General features: G+C 51.6%; 1 protein-coding gene across 1 annotated transcript in view; it reads right to left on the bottom strand.

Annotated features, from left to right (window-relative positions):
* The window catches only part of FHAD1 (forkhead-associated (FHA) phosphopeptide binding domain 1), a 101,836-nt gene that overhangs the window by 74,238 nt on the left and 14,034 nt on the right, over window positions 1–13,564 (bottom strand). The window contains exons 3-5 of the mRNA XM_014533287.1: window positions 8,419–8,625; window positions 4,691–4,958; window positions 695–804 (exon numbers count right to left, since the gene is read on the bottom strand). Of these exons, the coding sequence (XP_014388773.1) occupies window positions 695–804; window positions 4,691–4,958; window positions 8,419–8,625 (585 nt within the window). The remainder of the gene's footprint in view (window positions 1–694; window positions 805–4,690; window positions 4,959–8,418; window positions 8,626–13,564) is intronic.

Here is a 13,564-nt window from a genome sequence, read left to right as displayed (position 1 = left end):
CCCCTCCTCCCAGACTCCGAGAAGGGCTGCTGGCTCAGGCCCTGGGCCTCCGGAAAGCAAGATGCCCTATGACCTGCCTCTTGTAGGATAACGTTCAGTTGTGTCTAGGGGAGAAATCAGCAGGACCCTCCCCAGAACAGCTTGAATTCACCTGTTCAGGCCTCAGACCCTGTTCTACACTCTAAACCTCTCTGGTTCTCTCTTCGCTCTCAGTCCTCTCTGACCCCAGTGCTCACCTCTTCCTGCCAGGAAATGTGTTTTCCCCACCGTCCATCCCTCCTGGTTGACCAAACAGTTAGTAGGGGAGAGTTGGAAGGACCAGCCTAGAGGTTAACCAGACCTAGGTTTGAATTCCTACTCTGCCCCTCACACTGGGCAACCTCGGGCAAGTTCCTTAACCTCCCTGAGTGTCAGTTCCCTCATCTGTAAAGTGAGGGTGAAAGAATCTATTTGGAAGGTGGTGAAGATGTATAGCTCATTGCACGTCGAGTGCACAGGACACGGTCCAGCGCACAGTAGGTGCTCAATACATTGTGGTTGTAGGTGATGTGCCTTGGGATCAAAGGAGCAGTTCCCAAAGTGATGGCTGAATGTCCTGGGGGAGGAAGAGGTGGTTTCTGGGACAAGAGGCAGGGGCGGTCCCTCCGCGGCCCTGCTTGCTGCCGGGGCCCGTCCTTCCCCTTTGACCCCTCACCTTGTCCTGCTGGGCCAGGTCCGGGTCCACATAAAACTCCCCGGGAGGGGCTGCCCCGGGCACGCCCTCGGCCACCGATTGCTCCAGCAGCTCCGCGGCGCTGGCCCACACTAACGCAAGGGCAACAGAGAGCACAGGGGAGGTTGTGAGCTTCCCTAAGGTCTTAGAGAAGTTTTCAGATTACCCCTCACATCCATTTCCCGCTGAGATTTGCATCTCATGTAATTAAACAATGACAGAGTGGTGTGTACGTTCCTTGCAAAACAATGGAAGCATCAGACACGTGTTAGAAAGGGAAAGGGCCGCCTCATTCCTCCTCCCCGGCATTAACTGCTGATTCACGTGGATGCGTCTCTTTCCAGACTTTTTCCGATGCCGCAAAAGAGCCGATGACCTTAGGCAGGTCATTACTCTCTCTAAACCTTGGTTTCCACAGACATAATCTAGGGATGCTAACAGCCGGTTATACAGGGCTGAGGATTACATGAAATAATCATGTAGAGCGGGGGTTGGCAAACCACCTAGGGACAAATCTGGCCCTCCGCTTGTTTTTGTAAATAAAGTTTTATTGGAACACAGCCGCAGTCATTCATTCTTAATTGTCTGTGGCTGAACCCAGCTACCATGGCAGAGTTGAGTAGTAGCAACGGAGACCTTCTAGCCAACAAAGACTGAAATATTTACTATCTGGCTCCTTACAGGAAAGTCCCTGCCACAGAGCTAGAGCACTGAGCACTAAATGCTAGTTATTTTTATTGCAATAAGTAAAAACATAAAAATATGTGTTTCAATTGCAGAGATTTTTTTTTTCACCTGACAATATATCACGAAGACCTTCCCATGTCAGTATTTATGGATATACTGCCTTCTTTTCACAGTAGCATTGTAGTCCACTCATTGCACAAGGGTCCCAAAACATATTATTTAACTAGAATCCACTTGATAGATGTTTGGTTTCCTGATTTTTTTCTTATTTACCTCAATATGACAAGGGCTGTTGAAATGACTCCGAGGGGTTCTGACATAGTTTCCTTTGGGGGCCCCACTTTATCAAACATACCAGGCTGGGGAAGTGCATTCACATGGACACTGAGTACACTTTCTGGTGTGGAAACTTTTGAAAGGCTTTCTGTAATTCTGCTTTTGAGCTCGCTCGGGTCCAAGCACTGCATTTTAAGTTTCCAACTGACTATGATTTCTGGGTGCATGCTTGTCTTTTTGTGAAGTGGTAAATTGAACCAATTCTTTTCAAGGGCAATGAAACATTCATGGGCGTTGACACTAACCATGAATGAAGTACGCACCGTCACACCTGTGGACGTCCATTCATTCACGCATTCATTCTGATCCCGCACTTTTATTTGTGCATTTTAGAGCCGATGACTTTCCCCAGGTCTCAGACAAGCAGAGCCCCACTCAGCTATGCCCACGGTGCTTTCCCTGTGCTGGCAAACACGGCCAAAGTCCGATGCCCTCTGGTGCAGCTGGACCTCGGGTCATGTCCCTGCCCTGCCCAGCCCTGGCCATCACTTCTCATTCTTACATGGTCTCAAGCCATGTTCCTCTGGGTGCACACCCGTCAGCCACGCTGACCATCCTGTCGCACTCCCCCACCCCTCCCACAACACGGTCCTCAGGGTCCCTTCCACCCTGTTCCTCCCCTACGTTCTCAGCGAATGTCACTCTCCTGTCCGCACTCAGCGTGAGTCTCCCTCCCTCTGGGACACCGTTCTGATCCCCCGATTAAGTCAGATCCTCCAGTCATGAGCTCTCGGGGCACCGGTACCTCTCCTGCCTGGAGTTGTCACTTTATGGATGTCGTTCTGTGATCGCTCTGTTAATGTCAGTCTCCCTGACTATGGGGTTGGGGACCATGTCTCAGTTTGTGGCCCTCAACATGAGTTTACTAATCCCATCTGACAGATGCGCAAAATGGGGCACAGAGAGAGAAACCCCTGCCCACGCCCACACAGCTAGAGAGAGGTCAGTCCCCGGGGCGAACCTCCACCTGCCTCTTCACTCACAAAGAAGAGGCGTTCGGACTCCCCGCTAAGCTTCTACAGGCAGGAAGCAGAGGGCACTACTTAGCAGCACACGGGTGAGACCTTTTATGGAAAAGGCAGGATGGCTTCAAGGGCAGAGCCAGTGGACCAGAGTGTAGAGCCAAGAGCCAAGAGTCATTTCTGGGCAAGAGTAGGACCGGGGCCGAATCAAGAAACTTCCAACACCTTCCCGGCTGGATTTCAGAATTGCTATGGACCAGAGGCTCCGGTGCATTTCCCGTTTTGCTCCTTTTTGAACAAGAGGAGTGTCCGTAGCAGTTATGCTAAGTCCATGGAGGGTGTGTCTGTGGGTCACAGGTCTTCAGATTGCTAGGAACAGTATTCGAGCTGAACTTGAGAAACAATGTCATACTTTTTTTTTTTGCTTTAAGATGCTACATTTTGAGGGCATTTTAATGCAACAATTGATAACTAATACACATTGCATGTTAATTTTACATCGAAAAGACAAAAACTGTTGAAATCTAATTAATGATATCTATCCTAAAATATTTAGGGGGAAGACTACAGCTATGTGCAGTGTACTTTGAAATGTATCAAAATATAGGGTGGATTAATGCATAAGGAGAAGGATGGATAGAAAGATGGATATGTAATGAAGAGTACAGAAAAGCGGGAATGGTAGAATTAGATGGGGGTTATCTGAGAAATTACTTTTACTTGGCCGTATGTTTGAAATTTTCATATTAAACGATTGGGGGGAAATGGCTGAGTAATTTCTTGACTTGGGTGGTAGGTTCATGAGGGTTCACCTGGTGATGACAATGATGATGATGTAAACTGAAGAGATACATTTTATTTACTCCTTTGTCTCTATATTTCACAAGAATAACTACTATTTGCGTGGCTGAGCGACCTGGGGGCTCGGAGGGTCTGGGGCTGGGACCCAGAGGACAGAGAGTGGGACCGGGACCCAGAGGCCATGATGGACACCCGGGGACCACGCCAGGGACTAAGCTGAACCCGCTGCTCTGCAGTGAGGCCGGTGTGGCCGAGAGCAGGGTGACAGACAGGAAGTCCCTCCCCCGCCCCCAGATGCCATGAGGCCTTCCAGGGGGAGAGGGTGGGGGACAGGACCTTGAAGGCTATGTGTCCCCAAAGTAACCGGGCTGTGAGTGACCGTCACTAGCATAACCAGCCTTAAATTTCGCTAAAAACCATTAGATTAGATTGAGTGTCACCTCTGGGGAAGTAACTTTCCTCCATAAGCCTCAGTCTCCTCTCACCTGCAAAATGGAAATCAACTATTTATTAAAAATATTTTTATTGATTCCATAGAGAAAGGAGAGAGGGAGAGGGATAGGGAGAGGGATAGGGAGAGGGAGAGGGAGAGGGAGAGGGAGAGGGAGAGGAAGAGAGAGAGAGAGAGAGAGAGAGAGAGAGAGAGAGAGAAAGAGAAAGAGATAGAAACATTAATGATGAGAGAGAATCATTGATCGGCTGCCTTCTGCATGCCTCACACTGGGAATCGAGCCTGCAACCTGGGCATGTGCCCTGACCGGGAATTGAACTGTGATCTCTTGGTTCATAGGCTGATGCTCAACCATTGAGCCACGCCAGCCAGGAGGTAATCAGCTATTTAAAAACCTCCTAAGGCAAGGGCATTTCTGCACATCTGAGTCAATGTGTATACATTTAGATGCTGCTACCCACTCATATATGTGTACACACACACACACACACACACACACACACACACTCAGCACAGAGGTACTGACGTGTGCACGTGGACAGTGCACAGAGTCGGGAGGAATTTACACCAAAAAGTCCACAGGGGAAATCGGGTGGCGGCTGATCTCTAACTGCTTTCTTAGGATTTTTTCACAGCTGACTATGTTCTACTGTGGAATCAGAGAAAACAAGCAAAAAGCAAGACCCAGCCTCGCGGCTGCAAGCCCACCCCGAGCCGCCAGGGGGCGTGGCCCGTGCCTACCTTGGTTGATGACGGGAGACTGGGGGGCGCCCTCCACCACGAAGGAGAACATCTTCCCGCAGGCGCTCAGGGGCCGCTTGTGGCAGGCGGGCGGGGCCGTGGTCGGCCTGGGGAAGCCCTGGGACCAGCTCTTCTGCACTGGCGCTGGCCGCACGCCCGGCTGGAAGGGTGTCTGTGGCCGCAAAGGGGCGTGGGTCGGCTGCTCTGGGAACCGAGGTGGCTGTGGTCTGGGCCAAGGTGCCGGACCCCCCATCCACGGGAAGGAGACCTGCAGGGGAAGGCAAGAGGGTCAGGGGGGGTCCTGATGAGCTGGGGCGGCCTGCACCCCTTTGTCCCCGCCACATCACGGCAGCCCTAGGTCTCAGCTTGTAAGTCACTTCCCCCAGGAAGCCCTCCCTGACTCTCCCCAAGTTTGGGACAGTGGTCCCACTATGTGTCACACTGCACACAACTGTGGGGGTGGCCTTCCTGCCAGGCACCTTCCCCAGAGGTTCCCACGTGACCCCATTTAATTCACCTGGCGCTCTGCTGAGGCTGAGGCTGAGCAGGACCTGGGGACGTTCCCAAGCTGCTGGGTTTGCTCGTGAGCTGCCAGCTGGCGGGATGTCACCTCTGAGAGGACAAGGGCTCTGGGTCTATCTCGCTCACCATGTGTCCTCAGCCTCTAGGACACGCCTGCCACCTACAGAGCAGGCACCCCACACGGCTGAGAGGGTGGGGGAGCAGGCCCTCCACACGGCCGAGAGGGTGGGGGAGCAGAGCGCTGAGGCCCAGGGCAGGCCCTCCACACGGCCGAGAGGGTGGGGGAGCAGAGCGCTGAGGCCCAGCCCGGCTCGCCGGGACCCCAGGCCTGCTCTCTCCCCATTGGCACGGTGTGTCTCTGGCACCTCTGTCTATCCACCCCCCGGAAGCCGAGAGCTCTGGGATGGCAGGGACCCCGACTGTCTCTTAGCCTTTGCTCCTCAACACCCGCCACTTCTGATTCTGGGCAGATGCTCCATAAACACCTCTCAGGACACCTCTTTGTCGAACCGGGGGACATGTTCGTAGCTACTTAGGGTGGCGAGCGCAGCAGAGTCCACCTAACCGGGGAGAAGCCCCTGCCGGGCAGAGTGCTGACACCTGGCTCCGTCTTGGTTAAGGCTGAGCGGGGGCTGCTCCCTGTGCCTCGTGGCTAAGCAGGGCCAGCAGCGCGTGCCGTCGTGTGTCAGCATTCACCGCACTTTCCCCTGCTCCTCGCAGCAGCCCTTCGGGGAGCGTTCTCTTATCCCTGTTTCCCCATGAAGCTTGGAGAGGGAGCGGGGTCAACATCGGATGACCCCTCTCACTCCCCTCGCTCTCGTTCTCTTTCTATCTCAGTCTCTCTCCTTTTTCTCTCCTCTTCCTTCCAGTCCCTCTTGTCTCTGTCTCTCCTCTCCTCCCTCCCAATTCTCTGAGCAGAGAAAACACACTTCCAAGTCAGAAGTGAGGTTCCGAGGTTTGCTGCCTGCGTAGGATCCTCCCGGGGTCACGTTTCTCCGTCTGTGGACCGGAGAGGATGTGACTCAGAGACGCACAACGAGACGGGGCCCAGAGCGTTTCCGAGACAGGAGCGCTGGCAGCCGGCCTTCCCGTGGCTTCCCAGGAGGCCCTCTGCTCGCACGGCCTCCGGAACCAAGCCCGGAGCCACAGCCTCTCGGGCAAGTCAAGGACCCTGTGTGTCCCCCTGCAGGCTCTTTGGGGGAGAGGGAGGATACGCTGTCGGGGACGCATGGCCCAGCATTCACAGCGACACTTGGCCTCTGTCTTGGGAGTGGGCCTGGCCGCGTCCGGGGAGCTTTGAATTGCTCTCCATGTCAGCATCTCGGCCTCCGCCCCTGTGCTTCCTTCCTTCCTTTACTCGCAGACGCTGCCCCTGCCTTCTCTGTCCATCCTGCCCCTCCCCAGCCTCCTGTGGGGCTGTCTTGCTTTAATCATCCCATAACCTTCTCCCCGTGGTTCGATAAAGATGTCTTGAATGAATGAATGGGCTGACAGTGAGGAGGGGTACATGCCAATGTGTTTTACCCCGGCTGCTGGGAGACAAATCTAGAGGCGACGGGTGGGGGAGGCATTCCCTTTCGTGCCGGGAGCTCAGTTAAATGTGCGTGCCAGCGGCTGAAGGCAGGGGTCGGGTCGGGTCACACGCCTCAAGGGCTCCACTCCTGTGGTGGACAGGCCAGCACCCACTCAGCTCTGGAGATTCTGGATTCTCTCTCTCTCTCTCTCTCTCTCTCTCAACTCACTGCTAAGCAATCAGCCAATCATATTCCCTGGCCAGAGTGACTGGTTCAGAGGTGGGACATGGGATCCAATCAGAGCCAACGAGACCCAGAGAGATCGGGCTGGATAGAAGGCTCTGGAGTGACCTTGTGGGACTAGAGAAGGTCGCCAGCAGGAGGGAGTGGGGCCGAGACGTGGGGAGAGTGTGGCTGTTTGCTGTGTAGGTAAATAACACACACTGTACTTCTTAGCGTTTTAGCCATTTTTTTTTTTAACAAAGAGGGAGAGATAGGCAGCGTAAGAGCAGGGCTGGGGCTGCCTCCAGCCAGCCTGTCTCCAGGGCGCACCTCTAACCACTGTGCCGTCTGCAAACGCATTTGCCCTGCCTTCGCCCTCTCTATTGCCACGTCCTCTCTGTTGGTTACGGCACACAAAGCCTGAAAGAAATGTGCTCACGGGGAGCTCTTGGTTAGGAATGGCACACGCCCCCTAAGGCATCTGGATGATTCTCCTTGGAAACTCGCTCGGGGGTGGGGGAGATGGGGGTGGACACAGCGCCCGCCCCTGGGACCCCAAAGACAATCAGAAACAAGAGCACACAGGAATCAAGTCTTTGAAAAACGGGCTCTCGAGATATCTGATGAGAGATTTTTTTTTGCGGGGCCTGGGTGATCAGGAATGTGCTGCTGTCACAGGCAGCCCTTGCACAGCCACCAAGGCCCCTCCATTAGTCAGAGCCTAGAGCAGCGGTTCTCAACCTGTGGGTCGCGACCCCTTTGGGGGTCGAACTACCCTTTCACAGGGGTCGCCTAAGACCATCGGAAAACACATATATAATTACATATTGTTTTTGTGATTAATCACTATGCTTTAATTATGTTCAATTTGTAACAATGAAAATACATCCTGCATATCAGATATTTACATTACGATTCATAACAGTAGCAAAATTACAGTTATGAAGTAGCAACGAAAATAACTTTATGGTTGGGGGTCACCACAACATGAGGAACTGTATTAAGGGGTCGCGGCATGAGGAAGGTTGAGAACCACTGGCTTAGGCCCTCGAGGACGTGTGCACCCACATCCCTCAGTGGGGAGCGCGAGGGCCCCCAGGCCGGGATCGCAAGGCCAGGAAGCTGCAGGGCGCTGAGCTGCTCAAACGGAAGCAGCCTGAGTTCCCCAGAGCGCACGCGTGCTCCCCACCGCCCCTCACCAGCTTCACCTTTTCAGGGAAACTCCAGGGGCTCTGTGCTGGCCACTGGGAAACTCTTGCATGTAATTCCACCCAATGCCCAGAAGAGGGCGCGAGGACTCGCTCCTCCTGGGACCCACGGGGATGGGTCTGAACCTCAAGGACTCGCATCCCGGCTGCCACGCGGGGCAGGACCGGCTCCACCTGAGCCTCGGGCGGCACGGAAGGCAACACAGCGACCTCTGCCCACCCCTCCCTCCCCCCCAAATGCACCTGACCCCGCGGGACTCACCGGGGGTGGCATTCCGATGACGAGTTCGTAGGTCAGCACTTGGGACCCGAACCGCAGGCGGTCTCCTGGCAGCAGCTTCACCGCCACATTCTGAATGTGGCAATCGTTGACGAAGGTGCCATTGCGGGAATTGAAGTCCTGGAGAACGAAGCTGCTCTCGGCCTCATTATATTCAATGAGCGCGTGATGGTTGTCGATGTCCTTAGACTGAAAAGCAGGACAGTCAGGGCCAGGAGGACAGGAAAGGAGGACTAGTGAACCTCCCCACCCCCCCCCCCCCCCCCCCCCCCCCCCCCCCCCCGCGCGCGGGCCCCCCCCCCCCCCCCCCTAGGGCACAAATTTTTGTCCCCCAGGCCTCTAGTATATAATTATATATATTTAATTTTAAAATGTCTTTCTACTTTTAACTGAGGCAGCAGTAGCTGAACACTCCCTGGCCCCCCCCCCCCCCCCCCCCAGGTGCCTCGCCTGGCTGGCTGGCTGGTCACCACGATGCTCATTCTTAAATGCAGATGCTGAGGATCAGAGAGGTTCTGTGACCTGCCCGAGGTCACACAGCTAGTGCAGGTGAAGCTGGGATATGTGCTCTCTCCACTCCAGGCCCAGGCAGGGATCCACGCTTGTTGGGTGGGGAGTCAGGCAACACAGAGGCAAAGGGAACTCGGGGAGTCTGAATGGGCACAGGCTTGGCCGGGGAACCCGCCACTTTCTGGTTCCCGGCTCCACACACGTGTGCTTTGTTTGTCCCAAATGGCGCGACAGGAAGCAGAAACGGCCCAAACACAGGAAGGTCAGCCGGCAAGTGGCAGCTGTTCGTTTTCTTGCAAAGAAACCGCCACGTTCATGGAATAGGGTATGTTAAGGTAAAGGGAGGTTCTGTCAGAACTGTTCTTCATTAGTTTGTTCTACTCATCTTTAGAAGAACATTTTTCCTAATATTGCAGAAAATGAGCACCGGAGAAACACACAAAGACGACATTAGAATCGCTCAGGATCCATCCCCGGGAGGCAGGAACTGTTAACACTGGTTCACAGCCTTCCAGTCTTTTTAAAAAAATTGCTTACAATCTTTTTAAGAAGTTTAAACAAAATTGACATCATGCCAAACAAAAGAGTTTAATAACTACCTTTAAAAAAAAACCCTTGATATACAATAAATCTCCCCTATGTGATTAATTATTTCTATTGCTGCTTAAAAGCCTGTCAGAATTTATCTAACGATGGGTGTTGATGTGAGGACGTTTCCCCGGGAGAAAAAGACCCCAGACTGCGTGCCTGTGACTTAGAGGCGAGGGCAGAAGGCTCCTCTGTAATTTCACTTTAATAATAAGAGTGAGCGAAACGCAGAGCCCAGCTGGAAATACCACATTCCGTGGCACCAGGACCCTGGACTGTGGGCTGCAGGGCACATGGGAAGTCTCCGTCTTCCCAAGACACTGCCTCTGAGGCATCCATTCTAGCCCAAGGCTTTGCAATTATTTTCTAAGTTTATTTTCTCACAGTGTCTCCTCCAACTTTCATACAAAGAGTACTGGCATTTACAAACCTGTACTAAAGCCCCATAATATAATAATAAACAATAGCTTATAGTAATATGATAATAGCTTATATGATATAGCTTATATCCTATATAATAAAAGCCTAATATGCTAAGTGTCCAGTTGTCCGGTTGGCTGTTCAACCAATCAAAGGGTAATATGCTAATGTTATGCTAAGGCCGCTCAACCGCTCACTATGACCTACACTGACAACCAGGGGGCATACAGTTGACCAGTCGACCAGTCGCTATGACATGCACTGACCACCATGCTCCGACTGGTAGGTTAGCTGGATGCTGGGGTCTGGCTGATCAGGACTGGGCAAGCAGGGCTGGACACACCCTGGAGCCCTCCCGTGGTCCCTCCCAGGCCCCGATCATGCACCAGTGGGGTCCCTCAGCCTGCGCCCTCTAGCAATCTGGGACCCCTCAGGGGATGTCAGAGAGCTGGTTTCGGCCCAACCCCCGAAGGCCAGGCTGAGGGACCGCACTGGTGCACGAATTCGTGCACTGGGCTTCTAGTATACTGATAAAGGGACAAGAAGACACAACAATCCTTCATGTGTATGGACCTACGCAGAAAATTCCAAAGAATCAACAACAGTAACAGATCCTGGAACTAATAAGCAGTTATAGCAAGGTTGCAGATACAGGTTAATATTCAAAAGTCACTTGCTTTCCTATATACCAGCAACGAACAACTGGAATTTGAAATTAAAAACACAATACCGTTGCCCTGGCCAGCAGTGGTTAGAGCACCAGCCTGAGCACTGAAGGGTCACAGGTTCAATTCCCAGATAAGGGCACATGCCTGGGTTACAGGTTCGATCCCCAGCCCTGGTTGGGGCGTGTGCGGGAGGCAACCAATTGATGTGTCTTTCTCACTTTGATGTTCTCTCCCTCCCACCCACCTACCCCCTGGTCTACCCTTCCTTCCCACCCTTTAACTCTCTAAAAATTAATGGAAAAAATATACTCAGGTGAGGATTAACAAAAAAACACACAACATCATTTACATTATTACCAAAACCATGAAGTACTGAGGTATAAATCTAACAAAAATATGTACAAGATCTATTTGAAGAAAACTACAAAGTGTTGATGAAAGAAATCGAAGATCTAAATGAATGAAGAGATAGTCCATGTTTTATTTTCAATTCCTTAATGATACCTGATATTTGGCCTCTTCTCATATGCTCATTTGCATATGTAAATTGCCATCTGTACATCTGCGTTGGTGAGGCGTCTGTTCAGGTCTTTCACCGATTTTTAAGTTGGTTTTTTTTTTATTGTTCAGTTTTAAGACTCTTTTATTTTGGGTACATATTTATAGCATCTTTATTCATAATTGCCCCAAACCAGAAGCAACCAAGATTCCCTTTAATGACTGGCGTACACACTGGGGCACATCCACACCACGGAATGTAGTCAGTGATAGAAAGAAATGTGCTATCAAGCCACACCAACACCTGCAAGAATCTTAAATGCATATTTTTTTTATTGCTAAAAGTATTACAAAGGGTATTACATATGTGTCGCCCCCCACCCCCCGCCCTTGACAATCCCCTGGCCTCCCTTACCCCCCAGTGTCTTATGTCCATTGGTTATGCTTATATGCATGCATACAAGTCCTTCGGTTCTTAAATGCATATTGATTAGTGTAAGACAGCAATCTGCAAAGGCTATATATATATATATATATATATATATATATAGTCTGATTGTAACTCTGTGAAGTTCTGGAAAGCGTAAAACTACAGAGACAGTGGAAAGATGGTGGTTGCCAGGGGCTCAGGTGGAGATGGAGAGGGGTGAACAGGGGAAACGCAGGATTTCAGGGCAGTGAGAGGACTCTATGATGCTGAAATGCTGCATACATGCCCTTACATATGTGTCCAAACCCGCAGAATGCACAACACAAAGATGAGCCCTAATGCCAACTATGGACTTTAGTTAATAGTAATGTGTCAGTGTTGGCTGCAACCCATGCAAGATGCCGACAACAGGGGAAAGCCCAGGGGATCTACGGGAACTCTCTGTACTGTCCGCTCAGTTTCCCGTAAGCCTGAAACGGTTCTAAAAAATATTTTAAAGCACATTAGAACGCATTAGTGTTTTGGGAAGTGCCACCCACGTCTGCTTCATCACCTTCCTCACAATATCAAATCATTATTGTGCGCTATGAACCCATGATGACCCGTCAAAGAGAAATACTCTTCCCAGGCCTCATTGCTTTCAGTTCCTTCAAAGCTGTCAGGCCATCGTTAAGAAATCAAGGCAAGCAGGAAGTTCTGAATGATTCCGCAGATGGGGCGAGGCTCTGCCAGTGTTAGGCCAGGAGGGGGCTTCCTGGACCCACCCTGTAATACCACCGCTCCTCCCCTTACTTGGAGAATTGCCGGCCACCATTGGACAGAGCCCTGCGGCAAACGCGGCTGAATGGATAAGCTCCCTCCAGCCGAGCTGCCTGCCCCGTGAGGTAAACGTTTTCTTTATCATCATCATCGTCACATTGGCTGATGTATTTGGGGCTTCCTGTGAGCCGGGCCCAGCTGAAGCACTGTGTGTATTCTCTTATTTAACCTGTACAACAGCCCTAGATAGGGCTCTATTATTAACCCCATCTTATAGGTGAAGAAGCCGAGACTCAAAAGGTGAAATGGGAGAGTAATAGCATCACCTCAATACCAAAACCAGACAAAGACACCGCAAGAAAAGAAAGCTACATACCCTTATCCCTTATGAACACTGATAGAAAATCCTCAACAAAATACTAGCAAACTGAACTCAACAGCATCGAAACACACACACACACACACACACACACACACACACACTCACACTCACACATATGATGGAATGTTATTCAGCCAAAAAAAGAAGGTAATCTTACCACTTGCGAACGGCATGGATGCTCTTGAGGGCATTATACTAAGGAATGTAAGTCAGGCAGCGAAAGGCAAATACTGTATGATGTCACTTATATGTAGAATCTTAAAAAAAACCCACACACCTGAGCTCAGAGATACAGAGAACAGATTGGTGGTTGGCAGAGGCAGGGGGTGGACAATGGTTGAAATGGATGAAGAGGATCAAAAGGTACAGACTCCCAGTTATAAAATAAACTAGAGGCCCAGTGCACTAAAATTCGTGCAAGAGTAGGCCTTCCTTCCCCCGGCTGCCAGCACTGGCTTTCCTCTGGCACCCGGAAACTGGGCTGGCTTCCCTCCGGCCCCGGCTTCATCAGGAAGGATGTCCGGAAGATGTCCGGTCTAATTAGCATATTACCCTTTTATTATTATAGACTAGAGGCCCAGTGCATGAAAATTTGTGCACTGGAGGGGGGTCCCTCAGCCCAGCCTGCCCCCTCTCACAGTCCGGGAGCCCTCAGGGGATGTCCTACTGACAGCTTAGGCCCTTTGCGGGGGCAACTGGCCAATCAGGGGAAGGTGCCACCCGCATCACCCCGCTGCTGCTGCCACTGCCGGCTGCCGCAGCTGCTGGCCCTCAGCCCTCGCAGCCGCCAAGGTGTTTTCATCAACATGGATTCCAGTCCCTTCACCACAAAAAAATGACAACTTTCTTTAGGCATTTTCAAGATGTCTCTTT

Source organism: Myotis brandtii, unplaced genomic scaffold (assembly GCF_000412655.1).
Source record: "Myotis brandtii unplaced genomic scaffold, ASM41265v1 scaffold96, whole genome shotgun sequence".
Classification (NCBI taxonomy): domain Eukaryota; kingdom Metazoa; phylum Chordata; class Mammalia; order Chiroptera; family Vespertilionidae; genus Myotis; species Myotis brandtii.
This window is presented reverse-complemented; position numbering and strand designations above follow the sequence as displayed.